This window comes from Grampus griseus, assembly GCF_964374135.1.
Source record: "Grampus griseus genome assembly, chromosome: 9".
Lineage (NCBI taxonomy): Eukaryota > Metazoa > Chordata > Mammalia > Artiodactyla > Delphinidae > Grampus > Grampus griseus.
The window spans coordinates 98968608-98989818 of record NC_139003.1 but is presented as its reverse complement, the minus strand read 5'-3'; the positions used below and the strand labels follow the sequence as shown (position 1 = coordinate 98989818).

Here is a 21211-nt window from a genome sequence, read left to right as displayed (position 1 = left end):
GAAGGACCTATCAAAGAGGAATGAAGACTTGAGGAGAGTTCCTGAAGGGAGTCCCTGCATATTGACTCTGGCCTTGGTGTTGTTCTCAACCACCTGGTTGCAGGTCGCATCCGTGGAAGAGCCTGGCCTGGTCTGAATCTAACTTCCAAAGCCAGGGGCCCTATTTCTTCACTTAGGATAATTTGGGTTCAAAGTACAGTCCCTTAACAGCTCCCTGCTTCAAAAGGCCCGCACCTCTTTGTTTTCTTATGCTTGCCTGTACATGTTGTTCAAAGAGCTAGGTTTATAAACATGGCTTTATTATAATCCTCTCCTTTGCTTTTAAAGATAGACTACCAAACGTATTTTCATAGTCTAACTTTGTCCCCTAATTTAAAATGTTTTCCTATATTAAGTTTGATACCTGAAAACATCAGGGAGTTAACCGTGCCAAGGCCACATCCCGGCAGGGGATGCAAAACCCTTGTACCTGCGCCTGGGTGGGTGGGCTCCTTGGAGTGTAGGCAAACACAAAGGCGTGTGGTTTCTTAGTAGCTGAGTGTGTTTTTTAAATATATGTTTTCATGTCGTCATTTTCTCAATGTTATATAATATTTGATTTCATTCTTTGGTGCATTCGTTTAGAATATTTTTCATCTCCAGCCAGTGGCTTTCAATTTACACTCTTGTCATTGATTTTAGGTTGTACAATGTTATGGTCAGAAAATACGTTTGTAAATATTCTTTGAGCACGCAATAATGTGACATGCAATTTTTTTGCAAAGTAAAAAGTTCATTATATAGTTGTTAATTCATCATTGTAATGCTGAGTTGCATATTATGATATATTTTTTGTTTACTAAAGCTCTTATAGACTGTTTTATCTTAAAGATTTTCACAGAATTCCCATCTATTTCCCCTTGAACTTTTAACAGTTTTAAACAATTCCACGCATGATAGAGATGAACTAGTCCTTATTATGAACTGCACCTTATATAAACTTTTAAACATTTTTTGTCACGTTTGTCCTGAGTGGCCTTCGATCAGAATACGTCGTAAGTCACTGAAGTGTGCAGTTAGTTGAAGACGGCGAATATCGTTTTACTTTAGTTTTGCTCTTCTACTTGGCATTTCATGTGATACCTTTTTTCCTCTTGTTTCCAGTTTGCCAAGGGACAAGTAACAAGCTCACCCAGTTGGGCACTTTTGAAGACCACTTTCTCAGCCTCCAGAGGATGTTCAATAACTGTGAGGTGGTCCTTGGGAATTTGGAAATTACCTACATGCAAAGTAGTTACAACCTTTCTTTCCTGAAGGTTAGTTCAATGAATTTGATTCTTACCCAAATATAGTAGAAGTAAATATAAGTAGATAAAGGCCTTGGCAGAATTGAACTGGCAGTGTATTTACTTTTGCTGTGGCAATTATAAGTCCTAGGGACCTACACATGCAAGTTTTATGAAAAGGCCACTTTACCAGCTAGGGTCAAGTTATAGCTATAAAAGAACAACAAAGAGAAACAGACTGGTCTGGCATTCCGTGATCATCGTGGACACTAATCTTTTAACCATCACTTCAACCATGGTATCCTGACATACTGGCTCTTTTAAAAAAAGAAAAAAAAAAGGAAAAAACTCCTGCTTTGTAGCATTTGTCTATTTCCTGGGTATAAATACCCCCACCATGGTTGATTTCCAGCTACCAAGAGTTTAACAACTCATTCACAAAATTCCCAAATGTTTCACAGTAGGCTCTAAGGAGCCAACGGGAATCAGCCCTGAAGGCTTCTGAGTTTGGTGTAAACTTAGGATTTGATTGGTTTTCTTCTGGGTTTGTTTGGTTTTTTTTAATAGGAAAACCTGCAAGACAGATAGAAAATAAATTAATAAAACATTTCCATTTTCATCTCAGTGTGTTGAACAGCAAGCAAAATGAAAGTCACAGCATTCCTAAGTAATACACATGGTCCTTTGTTATTGTTATCAAGCTCAAGAGGCAAAAATGCAGGAATCAGGGCTTCCCTGGTGGCGCAGTGGTTGAGAGTCCGCCTGCCGATGCAGGGGACACGGGTTCGTGCCCCGGTCCGGGAGGATCCCACATGCCGCGGAGCGGCTGGGCCCGTGAGCCATGGCCGCTGAGCCTGCGTGTCCGGAGCCTGTGCTCCGCAACGGGAGAGGCCACAACAGTGAGAGGCCTGCGTATAGTAAAAAAAAAAAAAACCAAAAAAATGCAGGAATCATTGTAAATTCTGTCACCTCCCATGAGATCCAGTGGTAATCACCTGCCTGCTTTGCATCTGTCAAACACTCCTGTTCAGCTAGGTGTCCTGGGCTCTCTGGACCCGTTTCAGATCTTGCATTTGTGAGTTCCTCAAAAGAGAAATAATATGTTTATGTTTTATCTCCTTAGACCATCCAGGAGGTTGCTGGCTATGTACTCATTGCCCTCAACACAGTGGAGACGATTCCTTTGGAAAAGCTGCAGATCATCAGAGGAAATGTGCTCTATGAAAACACCCATGCCTTAGCGGTCTTATCCAACTACGGTGCAAATAAAACGGGACTGAGGGAGTTGCCCATGAGAAACTTACAGGGTGAGAGGCCAGGGAATGGGGAAGCTGTAAATGCAGAGAGTGACCTCGGATGGTACCCAGCAGACTTGGTGCTTTTCTGAATTCCATTCAGGGAAGACATTTATTCATCAGACACAGATGTATTTGCGTGCCAGCCATGTGCAAGATACAGCAGGTGGAAGTCGCTAGGAAGATAGTAGATGGTGGGGTGGGAAGGGAAGATTTAAGCCAAGTACCAGTTCTCCCTGGTTCATGGAAAAGTATCCAGGGAGTTCGTAAAAAGTGGTAAAGGTTCCGGAAAAAAGAGTATGACCAGGTGACCGGAGCTGGAATGCTTAGGTAGTCTGCCAGTCTTACTACCTGGACCTCAGGTATAAGGGACATACATTAAAAAAATCAACCCTTATTTGAGACGTTTTCCAAATTAATGCTGATATCTAGAAAGCCATTTTTAAGTTAAGGATAGGGAATAAAGGTATTACAGGAGAAGTTTGAATTCTCGTGAGTAGGGCACTTGTGTGAGTTCTGTGAGAGGAAACTACAGAAGATGAAGAAAAGACGTCAAGTTGATTTTTAAAAATTGAGGGTAACAGTGATCGTGCCCTCACCACGCAGCAGGTGCAGTGCCAGCTGTGTTAAATTGGTAACTTCACTTCATGCCCACAGCCTTCCTTGAAAGCAAGTGGTAGCTCTGCCACTTTCCAGATAAAGAAATGGTGGCAAAGTAACCCTCCTGAAGTCCCACGTGAGCGAAAGGACGGCCGGGGATGGCCACCCAGTCTGTGCCCCCAGAGCCCTTGCCTTCGCATCTTCCACGCAGCTCTGACGAGCTGGGGGGCCGACCCCAAATGGGGGATGAGAGCAGAGGTTGCACGACAGAGTGAGGGTGCTGGGCAGGGAGGGGCCTGGTCCCAGGCCGCGGTGCTGGGATGGCTGAGTGTCCAAGCCCCACAGAGCCTGACGTCTGCTGTCCAGGTTGCCTCCTGGGCTCTGCATTCAGGAGGCGGCCTTAGGGCTTCCCACACCCTCGCCTGCTGGGCGCAGCTCTGGCGCTGGGTTGTGCTGTCCGTGCTCGGTTGTGCTCCGCCTGCCTGGATGCCCATCTTGCCTCACGCTGTCGCTGTCTCGTGGCGACAGGCAGAGGCGGGTGGGAGCGGACTGGCGGGTTCCAGCCCCGGCTCCATTGCTCACCAGCCAGGCACCCGGGAGCGTGTTCTCTGTGTCTTCAAAAATGGGGATGGGGCTTCCCTGGTGGCGCAGTGGTTGAGAGTCCGCCTGCCGATGCAGGGGACACGGGTTCGTGCCCCGGTCCGGGAAGACCCCACATGCCGCGGAGCGGCTGGGCCCGTGAGCCATGGCCGCTGAGCCTGCGCATCCGGAGCCTGTGCTCCGCAACGGGAGACGCCACAACAGTGAGAGGCCCGCGTATAGAAAAAAAAAAAAAAAAAAAAATGGGGATTAACGATGGTGACAGACTTCCGAGGGTGGCCGAGAAGACTAAGTGAATTACTCCAGATAAAGCGCTGGGCAGACGTTTCTTCGCCTGGTATTATTTCCGTTGTGGGTATTGGGGTAGTATCAATCCCGATTATTTCATGTTATTAAATAATCCTCTAATGTGGGTTACTGGACGAGCATTACACACTGTTATTGATAAGTAACGCGGGCCTCTGCTCCTCGCCACGCTGCCCGCGGCTTCTGTCGGGCCCTCGGCCTCCCCGCTGGCGCTCTCCCGGCCCCTGATCTGTCGTCCCGAGGGTCCCGCTGCCCTGACGTCTCTCTTCTGCGTCTCCAGTGCTGACCTCTCATCAGTTTATCCCTTGACTCTGGCTCCTTCCTGGTGAACGTTTTCACTTGGTTGTCCTGCTGCCGTCTCTGACTTCGCATCCAAAGCTCCCTTTCCGACCCCCCAGCCTGCCTCTGTAGCCCCTGCCCCACCCCCACCACCCCACCCTACTCCCATCCCCCCACCACCCCACCCCCCACACCCCACCCCTGTCTGCCGAAGGAACCTACCCCCTGAGCCCTCGGGGCCTGTGCTGCGGTTATGTGTCCACTGGAGCCCGCAGCACCCGCCCTCCCTCAGGTTCCTCCACGTGCTGCCGCCGTCAGCCTTCAGGAAATGTCATTCTTTCCATCAGCCTCAGAGAGCTTCCCAGGGAGAACCCTTCCTCTGCCACATCCTTTTACCGCTGTGAGATGCTGGGCATTACCTATGTATCTAGATTTGAGTTACAGCCAGAGAACCGTGTGAGGATTAGCTCAGGTCATGAGTATAGCCCAACTGGCCCCTGTTGTGAGTCGTGGTCCGCTGTGGACGTGAGGTCATTAACTGTGTCTCCCACGCATGTCGCTTTTTAGAAAGGGACCAACAGAAATCACTCATCTCCGCTGACCCCGCAGCTCTTGGTGCTGTGCTCTGTGTACACAAGTCATTCAGGAAATGTTTACACAAATGTCATGGATAAAACACTTGTCCTCTGCTCAGGCTTGACTTTTCGTATCACCCCTGATTTTTCATGTCCTCCCAGCTCTTCCTTTGAACAGTTGAACAGGTTTACATCTTGGCATTCCCGGCGCCCGTCCCGTCTCTTCCTCACACGTACACACCCTTCTGCTGCACCTCACTCCCACCCCCTTTTCTCCAATGAAATACTGCCAAAGCCCCTCACAGCATCCTCCCTTCCACCCGCCCTTCCTGTTGCATCTGCCCTTTCACATCGTCATCACACGGTCACTCCAGTTCTGCCCTTTCACATCGTCATCACACAGTCATTCCGGTCCAGCCCAGACCAACCTCCCCGGCAACCACCGACTCACTGTACACTTGTCGTTTATGCTAAGTGACTAAAGCATTATCTTCTTTCCTCCCCATATTTCGAAATTCTGATCATTCACGGTTCAAAGACCCAGGGCAGGGGAACCCTGACTCTTCCACAGAGGAGTCCATCAGGTTATTTTCCACTGCCCCCGGTGGAGTTCCAAGGGGAGTCTCGTTTGCAGGTTGCCATCTTTTAGCAGAAGGCAAAACGTGAAGAGACGCATGCATACTTCAGGAGAATTTAGGAGAGATGGCGCGTGTGTTCATGGTGGTTCCTTTCTCACGCAGAGATCCTGCAAGGCGCCGTGCGATTCAGCAACAACCCTGTCCTCTGCAACATGGACACCGTCCAGTGGAGGGACATCGTCAACGCCGACTTTCTAAGCAATATGTCGATTGAATTTCAGAGCCAGCTGAGCAGATGTAAGTGTTCCACATGACCCCTGCCCCCAGCCTGCAGCTCTTAAGGTGGGCAGAGCTGTGGAGCTGGGGTGGGGATCAGGAAAGCAGAGTTAACATTACGTTACATTAATCTAATACAAAAGTAAATATTGATAGTAAACAGATTATATGCTCACTAGAAGACAGAGGGGAAGAAAACCTGTTTTTCATGGTGACACCTCCCCTGCTGGCAGATCACCCGCCCCCACCCCCACCCCAGGACAGCTAAGCCCTCATGGGGCATTGAGAAGAGCCCGGCCTGTCACCCCTGGCGAGGGGCCTTCTCACATCTTGTGTGAGGAGACTGCCTAGGCTTTTGTGAGCTTCTTATTTGCTGCTGAGACTCAAAGTAGCGCCAGGCCCTCTGGAAGCTTTGGGGCTGAGCTCTGTCCTCCTGCTGCCGGGCCTGGGCACTCTCACATGGAGCCCGCAGCAAAATTGGGGAGCATACGGCGAGAGTTTGTCCATATTTAACTAGTGCCTGTTACCTAGTCCCTGCCATTCATCAGTAAAGCAGCCCATGCAAGGGAGAGGCTGGCCAGGGCCAGGCTGCAGGTCAGGGCTGCCCCATTAGCGCTGCTGGCAGTGGGAAACTCCGAGGACTCTAAGCTCCGCTTAGCCGGCTGCCTTCCTGATCTCGCTGACCTTTCGGTCTTGAAAATAAGAAGCCATCGTCGTTTCCTGTTTCTGTTTCTCTACAACTATGCAGTGGATGCGTGGGTGTTTGTTTTTGCTTTTGGGGGGGTTTGGGGGGTTTTTTTGGTCTCAGAATTTGGAGATGATACGGATCTTAAAAATCAACTGGAGGGCTTCCCTGGTGGCGTAGTGGTTGAGAGTCCGCCTGCTGATGCAGGGGACGCGGGTTCCTGCCCCGGTCCGAGAAGATCCCACATGCCGCGGAGCGGCTGGGCCCGTGAGCCATGGCCGCTGAACCTGCGCGTCCGGAGCCTGTGCTCCGCAACGGGAGAGGCCACGACAGTGAGAGGCCCACGTACCGCAAAAAAAAAAAAAAAAAAAAATCAACCGGAGCTGCTTTGTTTTTTCTTTGATTTGATTGATTGATTATGATAAAATACCCTTAACATAAAATTTATCATCATTTTTTAAAAATAAGGACCTTTTTTCCTTTTGTGTATTTTTGTGGTGAACTTTTTTTCTTTAATATTCTTTATTTTATTTATTTATCTTGGTTGTGCTGGTCTTAGTCGTGGCAGGTGGGCTCCTTAGTTGCGGCTCACTGGCTCCTTCAGTTGTGACACGTGTGCTCCTTAGTTGCGGCTCACAGGCTCCTTAGTTGTGTCATGTGAACTCTTAGTTGCGGCATGCATGTAGGATCTAGCTCTCTGACCAGGAGTAGAACCCACGTCCTCTGCATTGGAAGGCAGGTTCTTTACCTCTGTGCCACCAGGGGAGTCCCCATCTTAACCTTTTTTTTTTTTTTTGGTACGTGGGCCTTGTTTATAATAAATTTTGAGAGCAACTTATGTATTTAAAAAGAAGAGATTGGTTAAATAAATTGTGGTTCAGCCATGCCATTAAAAATTCATGTTAGGTAGAAAGATATTTACTTTTTTTTCAGGTTTTTCTCTTTTTTTTTAAATTTATTTATCTATTTTTGGCTGCTTTGGGTCTTCGTTGCTGCGCACGGGCCTTCTCTAGTTGCAGCAAGCAGGGGCTACTCTTCGTTGCGGTGCGCGGGCTTCTCATCGCGGTGGCTTCTCTTGTTGCGGAGCATGGGCTCTAGGCGCGCGGGCTTCGGTAGTTGTGGTGCACGGGCTTCAGTAGTTGTGGCTGTCAATCTGTAGTGCACAGGCTCAGTAGTTGTGGCACACGGGCTTAGTTGCTCTGTGGCATGTGGGATCTTCCCAGACCAGGGATCGAACCCACGTACCCTGCATTGGCAGGCGTATTCTTAACCTCTGCGCCACCAGGGGAGTCCCAGAAGGACATTTTAAAGGCATGGAAAAATTGTCATAACGTTTTATCAGTTTTTTTTTAAGTTATAATACAGTGTGTAGTGTGATATTAATTCTTATATGTAAATATACTTATATGCCTATATTGATTACCTCTGGATAGTCTCATTTCTTCTTCTTGCTTTTTTCTATTATCTGTATTTTAAATAATGTCTAATTCTTTTTTTGTCACAGAAGGTTAAGAATAGAATCATAAGCAGACTTTGAATCCCTTGATTGGCAGATGTTTTCCTGTGTTACAGAAAGATGCCATTAAATGTTTTTACTTTAAATATTTTCTTTTATAAACATATTATATGCTTATAATAGAAATTTGGAAAATATGGGGAAGTATCAGGTAAAAACGAAAGATAACGTGATATCATTGTACAGACACAACCACTTTGAACATATCTATGTGTTACTCTGGCTCTTTCCTCTTAAGTTTCTTTCTCTCTTTCTGTCTCCATCTGTCTCTCTTCACAATGTACAACCCGCACCATCCATTTGGGGCTCGTCCTCCCATCCTTCAGGATTCTGAGAAGTACCTGCATTGCACTGATGCCTTTCACCCCTGGGAGCGATTGTAAACCTTGTCGGTCTTATTGAAGGGGTGCCCTGGTCCAACAATCACTTGGCAAATCGTCAGCTCTTCTGTTTGAAACCGAAATTCTCCCAGAGACTGAATTCTTCCTGACTGGGGGAGACTTTGGGACACATGTTAAGTCCCTTGGTTACTGTGTCTTTGCGATGGAAGTGATCTGCATGGCTGATCTCTTTCTAACAAATTTGGTGGTCAGCTCTTCTCTATGTCTGTATATAGAACACTTGGTCCTCAGACTTCTTAATGCCGATGAAAACAGAACACAACTAATGAGATTAAAACCCTTAGTAGCTGTCATTTATAGTCAATCATTTACAAAAACTGCACGAATGGATTGATCAATTACAGATATTTTCAGACAGTAACTTGCAAATTAGTAGCTGAAGTTTTAGATAATCAACCAGGTGACACAGACCGTGCACGTCCTACCCTTTGTGTGGCATCCAGGCCTCTCTCTCTTTGGCGTGGGGTCTGGGAGTATTTATTTACAGAACCCCAACTCCTGGGATCACTGAGGATTGGACACGGCACGAATGTGGTTGGTACATACCCATCCCCCCAGATGAGGCATCCTTAACATCATTGTGGGAGATGCTGGAAAATTCTCCAAGCCTAAGCAGATTTGAAATGTGGACCCATGAGTCCATTTAAATCCCAGTTTTCATGGCCTGTGACAAGTCAATAATCGCTCTCCTCCTCAGTTTCCACAACTGAAATGTAAATAAAAGCAGTACCTGGTTCTTTTTTTTTTCTCATGAGAGTCTTTTTTAAATCATCTTACAAACCAACCAGTTGAACAAACAGAATAAGAAATTTGAAAGCACTTCCTTGTTTCTAGGATGTGACTTTGCCTAGGGCCTTGAGAAGGGGCCATCAGTTTCTTGTTCCCTTTCCCTAAAATATGAATTTAACGATTACGTTTATATTTTAGGCCCAAAGTGTGATCCAGTCTGTCTTAATGGAAGCTGCTGGGGTGCAGGGAAGGAGAACTGCCAGAAACGTGAGTCGGGGAGCAGAGTTTCACTGGCCATCTTCTCCCCTTACACTTGCATTTGTTTTCCCTTTGAAGACTCTGAAAGCATTGTTGATTTTAAGGCCCTGTTGTAAGTCAGTGCAAGTGGGCCACCCGTGTACCAGCCATTCTCTCTGAACAGTATGTTTGGCAGGTTTTCCTGGGAATGGGGGCTTGTCTGTGTTACCTGAGTCATGGCATCTCTTACGTCCTCGCCTCTCCTGCCGCCCCCCTCTCTTGAGTACCCACCGCCAGAGAAGCAAGAGTAGCTTCTTCTTCAAGGGGTTTTTCTGCGGGAATCCTAGTTCGGGAGCGTGAACGGCCAAGGAATCTGGGGACGTGTCATCTTGAAAACTTTAAGTCTAATTGTGATGTGACTGTTACGTCCTTTTAAACACTACTTTCTGGCAGGCGTCATGCTATGTGTACATGCTTTCTGTTACCCACCCCCAAACTCAATTCTCATCGGTATCTAATTGAGCAGTCTGAAAGTCCAGAGTTGGTCTGAGTCAGTTCTCCTAAGCGATGAGAAACAAGTAGAAAAAAAAAAAAAAAAAAGTACAGTAAGAAAGATCAAGACTCCGTTGAATTTAGCAGAATGTGAATGTTGGGGAACTTAAGCCGCAGAATCACCAGATTGATCCATCTTTCATCCGCTGTTTGCAAGTGCTCTGCGAGGTCCCGGGGAAGGCATCCTCCCTCCCTCCCGAACCCTTCAGCTCACGGATGGCCTCTGCTTCTTTCCAGTGACCAAAGTCATCTGTGCCCAGCAGTGTTCCGGGCGCTGCCGCGGCAGGTCCCCCAGCGACTGCTGCCACAGCCAGTGTGCCGCCGGCTGCACGGGGCCGCGGGAGAGTGACTGCCTGGTAATACCCACCCCAGCGGCTTCTCTGGCCCGAGATTCAGAGAGCCTTCCTGTGACTGAACTGTACTGACTGACGTCTGTAGCCGCAGGGGTGACAGAGCATCTTTTAGTGTCCTGCCTTCCTTCACCACTTACTTGGTGACCTTGGGCAACTTATGTGACCTCTCCGTGCCTCGGTTTCCTTGTCTGACAGTGGTGGAGAGTAAAGTACCTACCTGTTAAGTGCTCTAAACGGCACAGCGTGTGTGGCCTCCATACCCAGGACCTGGGCATAGAATGAGCCAAACGACGAACTGTGTGTTATGGGCCCCTAATGTCTCTTGTGGCCAGCACCCGCCTCGTCTCACTGTTTACTGCTCCACTCGATTCTCATTACAAACCTAGGGCGTTGATGCCGCAGGGACCCCTAAGATGTGTACGGAGAAGTTAAGGGGCCACACAAACCCCGAGTGGCAGGACAGCTGCGACTCCATTTGTGCCTTTCGCCCCTAAAGCCTCTGCTCTTTCCACCCCGGCTCAGAGACCTCCTGCGCATATCCCTCCACGCCCACCCCCCACCTCCTCGCCCCCCGTGGGGTCCCGATGCCCTCGCTGTTGTCCCTGTTACTGCAGAAAGCTCAAGTGAGACCTACTGTCCCCGTGGGCCGCGGGGGCCACACATCTGATCATGGGCGCCTTGTGAGTCCCGAGACACCAGGGCGGACAGACGGGGTCCCAGAGTCAGAGCTGAGCGAGCTCCAGACTGGGAGACTCACCTTGGATGGGATCCAAAAGAGTCTGGTTTTCAGGAACAGGGAGGCTAAGTCCCAGAGGCTGGACAGGCCCCCCAGGCTTTGGGCTCGGCTGGTCTGGGCCGGTCCTGACGTGCAGCTGGAAGGAGACGGCCCGAGGCTGTTGGTCAGGGCCCCTCTGTGCGTGGTCTGGTCCCCTCTGCACCACACCCCCTAGTCCAGGTTCTCTGCGTTTGGCAATAAATTCTAAAATGTATCCTCAAGTGTCGTTTAGGAGGGAAACCTGACGTAAGTTAGGCCGAAGAATAATTTCACCGTAGAGTTAACTACTCTCGTGTGTGTACTCCTGCCTGGTTTTGAAAGTTAACGGAGACGTATTTTTCCCTCATCATAATCCGTAAACTCTGACAGCTGGGACAGTGGATTTAAGAAAAACCATGCTTATAAGAGAAAGGTCTTTCTGACTCTACCGAGAGTACTTTGCTAGACGTGTGTGCTCTGACCAAACACCTGGACGCAGAGAACCGCGGCCGCAGCTCCCCGCACGGAGTCTAACAGCCGCCGCCCCTCCCCTGACAGGTCTGCCGCAGGTTCCGGGACGGAGCCACGTGCAAGGACACATGCCCGCCACTCATGCTGTACGACCCCACCACCTACGAGATGAAAGTCAACCCGCTGGGGAAGTACAGCTTCGGCGCCACCTGTGTCAGGAAGTGTCCCCGTGAGTGCCCCTCGTGGGGACCCTTTCGTTGTCAGGCACCCCGTTACCTGTTCTGTCTCCTGCTGGCATCCCCGCGTCCCCCGCTCACGTGTCCTCGGGTCCCTGTGTCCGCCTCAGCGTCAGGCAGGTGAGGGGACGGCTGCTGCTCCGACCTCGAGTCAGTTCTTGTGTCCTGAGCCCCAGCCGTGGTCGCCCAGAATATCCCATCGTCTGATGGGCACAGACCCATGACCACTGGGCCATTTTCCCGTTTAGCTCTTTGCAGGTATTTAAACGGCCTAAGTGAGAGAGTAGTTAGAAGACCGGCCTTCTTTAGTGGTTAACAATCCGGTGAAGGTTGTGCCCTCAGGAATACTGCAGAGGGGTTTTTGCTTGTCAGTTGGCTTTGTTTAATCATTTGGGCTTGGGTTTTGCTTATTTCAATTTGTGCTTTACAGATGACTCTGGTATTTAGGGAAATGGCAACATGAATTATTTCGTGGGAGAGGAAGTGTAGAATTGTCTCATTAAATTGTTTTAGAAACCAATCTTGATTTCCAAGAGGGAAGATGAAGGAAAAAGAAAAAAATGTTTAAGAACAATTGTGAGGGGGAGGTTTGCCCTACCAGATCTGTGAACATGAAATTTTATCAATTTGGAACAGAAAAAAGAACACACAACTAGAATAATAAACCACTGTAAGGTAAAGGACAAGCTAAGAAAAATTCGCCACAGTCATGACACAGACATATACTCTTGGAGAGACAGCTTAACGGGCAGAGTTTAAAGTCCACAGGAAACCACTCAGAGCCTCAGAGAACAAAAGTAGACAGTTTTCAGAAGGAAAATGACAGATGCCCAGCAAATAGGTTTGAGGATCCACTTGGGAAAGTTGCAAGGAACACATAGAGTTCCTGAAAAGTATAGACTGATATTTGTGTTAATAGGTTATTAACACAGACACGGCAGCCACGAGACAGTGACCGGCGTCGGGGCTGGTGCCAAGCATGGGCACCGCCACCCACGGTGGCCGGAGGGGATGAGGGCAGCCCCGGGTGTGGCAGCCCCAGCGGAAGCGTGGTCTTTGTGTAGCTTCCCATTTTTAAATCAATAGTCAAGCTTCAAGGGCAAGTCCTGAAGGTAGACCCTACGGGAACACAGGCTGCAGGGAGCGGGGGACACGGTGACCAGCGAGCAGGCAGCAGCAGCCCCACACTGCGCCTGGCGGAGAGGCCCTGAGAACCCGTGAACCCCGCATCCCTCTCTGTTTGCAGCCTTTCATTCTTTGTCCTTAAACAAAACCAGAGGATCAGCCCATCATGGAGGGTCCTGAGGCCCAGGAACACCTGGTGCCGCCTTCGCCACCTTCCTTTCACTGTCCCCCAGGTAACTACGTGGTGACGGACCACGGCTCGTGCGTCCGCGCCTGCAGCTCTGACAGCCAGGAGGTGGAGGAGGACGGCGTCCGCAAGTGTAAAAAGTGCGACGGACCTTGTGGCAAAGGTGGGCAGCCGCCCAGTGCGGGCGAGGGGCTGTCTCTGCTCCCTGCCCCCAGACCTTCGGCGTCACGCTCAGACGAGATGGGAGGGGATCTCCAGGCTCGGAAACGTGTCCCTTCCTTTACGCTCTGCCCTGTTTCTGGGTGTCCTCAATGCCAATTTATCCCTGCTTATCCTGTACTTTATGTTTTATCGAGAAATTTTTCAAACAACACCCAGAAACGTTGCAAGAATAGTGTAATGAACACCCATATGCCCTGCACTTAACTTTACCAATTTTCAGTAATCGCCACGTTGCTCTCCCTCTGTGTCTGTGTGTGTGTGTGTGTGTGTGTGTGTGTTTTCTGAGCCCAGTGACAATTACAGGTGTTATAACACTTCACCCTACGTTCGCCAGCACACTTTCCTACACACAGGACATTCCCCTAAGTAACAAAAGACGGCTTCACTCTCATCTCGAGTTTAACATCGATTCAGTGCAATTCTAGTTTTCAGTTTAATTTCAACTCCCCCACTGTCCCAATACATCCTTTTTAGCTGCTTTTCGATCCAGAGTCCAGCTGAGGGCTGTGGGTTCCATGCTCTTCCTTAAATCAGAACCGTTTCTCAGCCCCCTTTTCCCCGATGCTGTGCAGAGTTGAGGCCGGGTGTTTTGTAGGATGTCCCTCGTCTGGCCTGGGCACGGTTTTCCTCCAGGCGGGACTCAGGTGGGCAGGAGCATCTCCCCTCATTGCGTCCCACCAGGGGGCACAGCCATTTCATCCCGTTACCACGATGACAAATTCGATGATTTGCTTGAAGTAGCGTCAGTCAGATTTCTTGGTGGTTATAAAGGAGTGATTTCCTATTTCTATCATGTCTTCTACATTTATTAGTTGACATTCTTTTCTAAAATAGCTTTTTTAGTACCCACGTGAGGTCATTGAATCCTTTTTTTATTCAGTTTATGGTAATCCCTCCTGTCATCATTCACTTTGATGTCCAGACTGACTCCCATGTGGCCTGTGGGAGCCTCCCCAGTTGGCACCTGAGTCCTTTGGGCACGTGGCAGGCCTAGACCACGTCTTCCAGTTCCGCATCTACACTCTTTGTACCTTGCCACTTAAACTTAGCATACCCTGGAGATCACTCCAGATAACTTCGTATGAATCTTCCTCATCCTACTTTGCAGCTGCTGGGCGCTCCCCGAACCCTATCCATAATCCCCTATTTCCTATCCCCTCTACCATAATTTATCCAGCCAGTCTCCCTGTATATGGTCATTTAGATTGTTTCCGCTGTTTTGCTGTTAAAAAAAAAATGCCTCAATGAATAACTGCTTATCTTGAACATCTGCGTCAGAGGCCACCGTCCCTAAGAAGCATCTGTGATTTCAGCTGAAACTGATGATACCACCTCTGTGCTCTTGCATTGCACGTGTGTTCTTTCACGGGGCAAACTCAGCCTCCGTGCTCCACGTCCTCGAGTCCCTCCAGCCCCCCTAGGGGGTCTGTGCCATTACCATCCCCACTTTACAGACCCACGAGCTCCCAGCGGGTCTCTCTGGCCACTTGGCCTTGTAGCTCCTGTGTCGCAGGGGTGTCGGGGCCCTGAGAGATGAGTGTCCTTTGGCTCCAGGAGACCTCCCGGCAGAGGGGACATGGAAGGAGGAAAATAAGAACCTGGGGCAGTGCCTGGCACAGAGGAAGTAGAAGAGTTAAGCCCCTGAAGAGAGAGAGGGTTATACCGTCAGCATCCTCAAATGCATCAATAAAATCAGATATGATTTTTGTCTTTCTTCTGTTAGTTTTGTGTTCAACAAACACTTCAATGCTCCTGTAATCATTATGCTCTATTTTCTACCCACCCCCAGTTCATATCCTGGAGGAGTGGCCAACTCAGATCCCTTTGGGTATGGGGCGATGCCAGGAAAACAAAGTTTGGAAAATGCGTGTGTTGATGGTCTACAACTTCTCCAAATCTGATCGGTCTAGGGGTGAATGTGTAATTTATCTCCAAATTTAGGAATTCAGGTAACCCCACCATCACCATCACACCTAAACAGAGAGAGCATGGATATTCTTTCAAACATGTGGAAATCTCTTCCGAACCTGTAATTAAATGGCAAGTCCCCGTTGGCAGGCATCTGCCTCAGAGCTTGTTGTGCGGAAGCCAGCCTCACTCTGTTGTCAGCCAGAGCCTTGGAATCCTAAAGCAGCCTCGCCCTCCCATTCCCAAACCCACAGCGAGGCAGATGCAGTGCAAGGCGAGCCTCGAGGTCCAGGGGGGCTGATGGGACAGGCCCCACTGCCAGGTGGCAACCCAAGCAGCAGGGACTCTGGACAGAGTGGAGCAGAGGGAGACGGAGGGACCGGGGGACCTTGTCCCCAGGGAGGCCTGGGTGAGGCCAGGGGAGGACCTCACCCTCATCCTTTCATCCTCCCCTTTCAAAACCTCATTGAAAAACAATGAGATTCTCCATGATTATTCTTCAAAGTAAGATACGATCTGAAAGAGAGGTACCAAAGGTTGCACTGTGAATTCTGGAAGTACAGCCACAACAGATAAATGGGCTTTGGAGGGAACTGGCATCAGAGATGGAAATTCGGGAGTGAATGTAAATTCATAAATGGGCTCAGAGTGTGGAAAAAGGCATCTGAGACTGACGTCACAATAGGACACAGATCAAAGCACATGGCTTAAGTAAACGCTGTGGAAGAAAAGCAGTTTATCTGATAAGAGTTATTCCAGTATTTCTTATGATGTAACATCAGACGGCCATTAAAAACCATGTTTGTGAATGGTTTTAATGACAGGACAAATGTTCACAGCATAATAAGTGGGAAAAAAAAAACAGCTCCATATCTAGTGTGACGTAACCATGGAGGATAGCTAGAAGGAAATTTTCTAAAATATCAAAGGTACATAGGAGAATTGCTTGTCATTTTGTTCCCCTTTATTCTGTGTTTTCAAGGTTTTCTCAGATGAATGCATCTTGCTCTTTCCATTAAAAACAAAAATATCTATGCATATTGTTTCTTTCAGTTAGAAGACCAAGCCGCAGGCCCAGTTAGGCGAGGGGAGGCGTTGAGGGTCAGTAGGGGCACGCGGGTGAGCACAGGACAGCAGTGATGGCGCAGGGCACACTGTCATGGAGAGGAAGCTGGAGTCCTCAGGAGCAACTGTACTCTGGCCCAAGTGGGGAAAATGAAGAGGAGAAAGCATGTTCCTTGAGGACAGCCATGGCGTCTCCTGTAACCACTGCAGCCCCAACCCCGCCATGGTCCCTGGGCCCTAGCAGGCCTAGCAGTGTTTGTTGAGTGAATGAATGACAGCATGGCGGCAATAGTTCCCACGGCTGCAGTTTCCTGCCTGCTCCCCTCTGCCTGTGGAACATTAGCTATTCTTAATTCAACAAATGCGAGTGAAATAAACACCTCCCTTATCTTTACAGTTTGTAACGGAATAGGAATTGGTGAGTTTAAAGATACACTTTCCATAAATGCTACAAATATTAAACACTTCAGAAATTGCACCTCGATCAGTGGAGACCTTCATATCCTGCCAGTAGCATTTAAGGGGTAAGTAAAGATTTTTAAGTTACTGATATAATATAGAAAAAAACGAAATCAGCTTTGTTCACCTGCAGGTTGTTACTGATCGTCCTGTTCCTTGTTTCAGTGATTCCTTCACACGTACTCCACCTCTGGACCCAAAGGAACTGGACATTCTAAAAACTGTAAAGGAAATAACAGGTGTGTGCCGCTAACATATCATATGAACATAAACAGGAAATCAGTGTTTTATGAAGAGAACTTTTAGCAGTATTTTCTTCTCCTTTGGCATAAAAACCTTTATTCTGAAATTCTACCATTCATGAGTAATCAGTTCTTCGATATTTTTCAAAAATGCAGTTTCCCCTGCACTCGAGAGGTGAGCTCTTTAAGCAAAGAGTTAGGTCATTCATGACGTGGTGCGAACATGTCTGCTCTCTCACGGCCCAGCCCAGGCCAGCCGTCCGAGGACCAGCCCAGGACGTGGTGGGTAGAGGGAGGGGGGCAGCGGCGAGCGGACAGCAGGCTCCCGGGCCTGGAGACGCACTTCACATCCTGCTCTGCCACCGGCAGGCCTGGGCCCGGGACCCGTCAGAACTCCACTTCCGACATCCCTAAAAAAGAAATAATCAGACTAAATAGCAAGGTTGTTTCGAGAATTGGAACGAAATAAGGATACCACGTCAGCCTCCTTGGGGCGCTGCAGCTCGGCACTGGCCGCTGTCGTTGAGCACGGCAGCCTGCTTGGGGTCTCGCCCTTGGAGCACAGCCTGCGGGGTGAGAGTCGGGCGGCGGCTGGTGCGCAGCGACGCATGCGTGCGTGTGCTCGGGAAGATGACGAGAACGTTCACCTCTCCTGCTCATCGACACTCCTGAAAATCCTACAATAATGTCTCACACAGAATAGACATTTCTAAGTGGTGTGTGCCTGAACCTTCCTTCTGCCTTATAGGGTTTTTGCTGATTCAGGCCTGGCCTGCAAACAGGACTGGCCTCCATGCTTTTGAGAACCTGGAAATCATACGTGGCAGGACGAAGCAACAGTAAGTGGACCCCAGCCAAAGCCTGGTAGACCCTTATTTTTTGTTTTTGAAATAAGACTTACAGAGGTGCTGCAGAGACACTACGGAGAGTTCCCACACATCCTTCACCCGGCTGCCCCGATGGGGACACCCTGCATCAGCGTGGCAGGAGAATCAAGTAAAGAAATCGGTAGTAACTGAACTGCAGACTTTCTGGGATCGCGCCAGTTTTTCCGTGAACGCCTTGTGTGTTCCGTCAGCCCACGCTGCACGCGGCTGTCACGTCTCCTTGGTCCCTGCCGTCGGTGACAGTTCCTTTGTCTTCCTTGTCTTTCATGGCCTTGACCCTTGTGAAAAGTATTGGTCAGGCATCTTGTAGGATAGCCAGTGTTTTCTCCTGATTCAGCTGAGGTTTTGCACTTTTGGCAAGAACAGCACTGAGGTCACACATCCTTTTCAGCAAGTCATTTCAGGGGACCTGAGAGGCTGTTTAACATGCAGTGTTTCTTTCAGGATGTCCACTTTTCCAGCTCCAAGAGTGAAACACACCCACACACCCACGTGCGCACACACACACACACACACACACACACACACACAAGCACCTTTAATGTAATAAGGGTAATGAAGAGTTTTGTGGTGAGGGGAAGTTTGGGACTCTCTTGTTCAAACCTGCCTTGGAAACCGTCTGGTTCCGAGCACTCTTTCCCATAATTGACTCCTCAGAGGGCTACACAATATTGTGCAATATTAAAGAAAGTCAGACGACAGCACATGTGAAATAAGCATCACTTTCCAAAAACTGTCGTGGCTTTGCATCGCTGATGCTAAACTGGCAGCTCATATCACTTCCCAGAAAGGCCCCTGTGCTCTGAGTTCTCAGGAATACTTCTCTTGCCCAAAGTTCATACAGAGATGAGAGATTTAGGTTAGTTTTCTTGGGTGACAAGCATATACCTCTCAGCTTAGTTTTAGGGATGTAAATAAGATAAAGATGACTTTTTTTCCTTTTCACATTTGCTGAGGAGTCCAAGGATGGACCGTCCCTCCTGGGGCAGTGTGACCCCTGGTTCTCAGCAAAGCCAAACCTGCCCTGCAGGGAAGACCTCAGCTTTGTCTCTGCTGGCTTGCCTCCCCTGGGCACAGTTTGGGGGGATTCCTGACAGCAGGGGCGCAGGTCTAATACACAGGAGCCAGGCTGTGGGAGGACAGAGGGAGGAAAGGGTGGGGAGAGAAAAAGAAACAAGGAGAAGAAGGAGTCTCCAAATTATGCTTTGCCTTCTGTCATCTCACGCCTTCATTATCACTCTCTCTACTGTACTCTCAACTGGCCCATTCCACATCCTGGTGTCCAGTAGCTTCCTAAAAGTGCAAATCTCCTTCCTATGGTTTCCCATCATTTGCGGACAAAAACCTCCTCCGTGTGGTGTCTAAGGTGGTCCATGCTCTGGCCTCTTCCTCCCTCCCAGGCCCCCCTCCCAGGCCCCGCCCACCTCCAGCAGTAGTTCATGGTTCTCAGTGCCTGTCACGTTCTCCTGCAGGTGGTTCAGGACTTCCTTCCATTCAGTCGGAATAACTTCCACCTGGTCACTTGATGAACACGTACTGATCACCCCGTAGGATCCTAGCACAGGGTTGGGTAGCAAAGAAAATATCACAGTTCCTGCTCCCGGGGTCCTGACAATCAGGCCTCACCCCTTCCGGGAGACCCCCTCCGCAGACTTGTTTAGACCCCTACTCTTTGCCTCCGCGGTACCCCTGCTGGGTTAAAATTATCTACTCATATGATTGTGTCATCACTAGACAAAAGGTTTTTTGAGAATAGGAAACACACACTTAACCTAGAATTAGAATGAGTCACATGTTACCTCAAACGTTTGTTCAATAAATGGATGGGTGGATGGATAGATGGGTGGATGGATAGATGGGACGGATGGGTAGATGGATGGATGGAAAAATGAACCTGTGATCTCTTAAGTGTATTTGGATATTTGAGAACTTAGAACATGTTCTCAATTCCCAGGCAAAATTAAAATGCAGCCAATCAAATAATGACATTAAGACATTTATTCAGCCCCTGGTCTGCCACTGGGATTAGAGATAACTAAACGAACAAGGAACTAGCTCTTCCCTGAACTAGCTTTAAAAAGCACTTGCAATTTTCCAAAGTTGCAGTACATACCTTCCACAACATGACTTAACAACCCGTGGAAGGCAGTTTGTGGTAAATCTAAAGTGGTACAGAAAAGCAAAGTTTTTAGCGATGCTGTGTTTTCATAATTTTTCACGACATTGTTTTTCTTCTCTCCAACTTAGTGGTCAGTTTTCTCTGGCGGTTGTTGGCCTGGATATAACGTCCTTGGGATTACGCTCCCTCAAGGAGATAAGTGATGGAGATGTGATCATTTCAGGAAACCGAAAGTTGTGCTACGCAGATACAATAAACTGGAAAAAACTCTTTGGGACCTCAAGTCAGAAAACCAAAATTACAAACAACAGGAGTGAAAAAGAGTGCAGTGAGTCACCACTTTGGTCCATTGTGGAGATGGTTCCAGCGGGTCATTTATTTTGATTTAGAATATTGAAGAACCATTCCCAAACCTTAAAATTACTTTTTACATTCATGAAGAAGCAAATTAAAAGAAATCTGTATATTCTTAACTGTGGAGTTCATCAGAATTGTTTCTAGATCATTCTCATTTCATAGGATGAACTTGCCTTGAAGTCTAGGCTATCAATTATTGGGAATTTACAGAACTAAATTTAGTATTAATGATATTGCATTTTTTAAATTTAATTTTATTTATTATACAGCAGGTTCTTATTAGTTATCTATTTTATACATATTAGTGTATACATGGCAGTTCATCCCACCATCCCGACCCACCCCTCTTCCCCCAGTTATATTGCATTTTAGCTGTGTGTTCCTCCCTGCTCATTTCATCCCCAGTGACTGTAGCTAGACACACACGTGCACATGCACACACACACACACGCACACTCACACACACACACCGGAATGGGATGACTGTTTCACACAGGCATTTCCAGTTCTGAGCCATAGTCAGCTTTTGAAGCGGGGCCTGCACCGGCATAGCCTGTGCTGTGAGACCCCGGCCAGCGGCAGAAGCAGACCTGAGTTCACATCCTGGCTCGAGCCCTTCCTGGCTCTGAGACCTTCATCAGTTTACGTAAATCTTTGGGCTTTGGCTTCTTCATCCATGAAATGGAGGTAATAATGATTCCCACACCGTAGTGCAGTTGAGAGAATTGGTGCGATTCTGTGTGCCTCGCACACGGCAAGGAGCCACACGCTTCCCGTGCCGTTCTGGCAGCTCTGAGTGTTTCATCCAGGTACACTCAGCCCCCAGCAGGGCAAAGGGGACTTGCGGTGGGCCTCCGGAAGCCCTTTTGTGCTTGCATCACTGCTTCTCCCAGGGGGCCCAGCATGTGTTTGAGCACCTCACCCACAGGGCC

The 21211-nt window shown here is 48.5% G+C and overlaps 1 protein-coding gene across 2 annotated transcripts in view; it reads left to right on the top strand.

The window, feature by feature from the left end:
* The first annotated feature begins 1161 nt into the window (after positions 1 to 1161).
* The window catches only part of EGFR (epidermal growth factor receptor), a 62347-nt gene continuing 42297 nt past the window's right edge, over positions 1162 to 21211 (top strand). For both annotated transcript variants that reach the window (XM_082661647.1, XM_082661646.1), the window contains exons 1-11: positions 1162 to 1295; positions 2389 to 2572; positions 5661 to 5795; positions 9304 to 9372; positions 10132 to 10250; positions 11560 to 11701; positions 13067 to 13183; positions 16613 to 16739; positions 16840 to 16913; positions 17665 to 17755; positions 20051 to 20250. In XM_082661647.1, coding sequence (XP_082517773.1) covers positions 1215 to 1295; positions 2389 to 2572; positions 5661 to 5795; positions 9304 to 9372; positions 10132 to 10250; positions 11560 to 11701; positions 13067 to 13183; positions 16613 to 16739; positions 16840 to 16913; positions 17665 to 17755; positions 20051 to 20250 — 1339 coding nt within the window. In that variant the 5' untranslated portion in view covers positions 1162 to 1214. The remainder of the gene's footprint in view (positions 1296 to 2388; positions 2573 to 5660; positions 5796 to 9303; positions 9373 to 10131; positions 10251 to 11559; positions 11702 to 13066; positions 13184 to 16612; positions 16740 to 16839; positions 16914 to 17664; positions 17756 to 20050; positions 20251 to 21211) is intronic.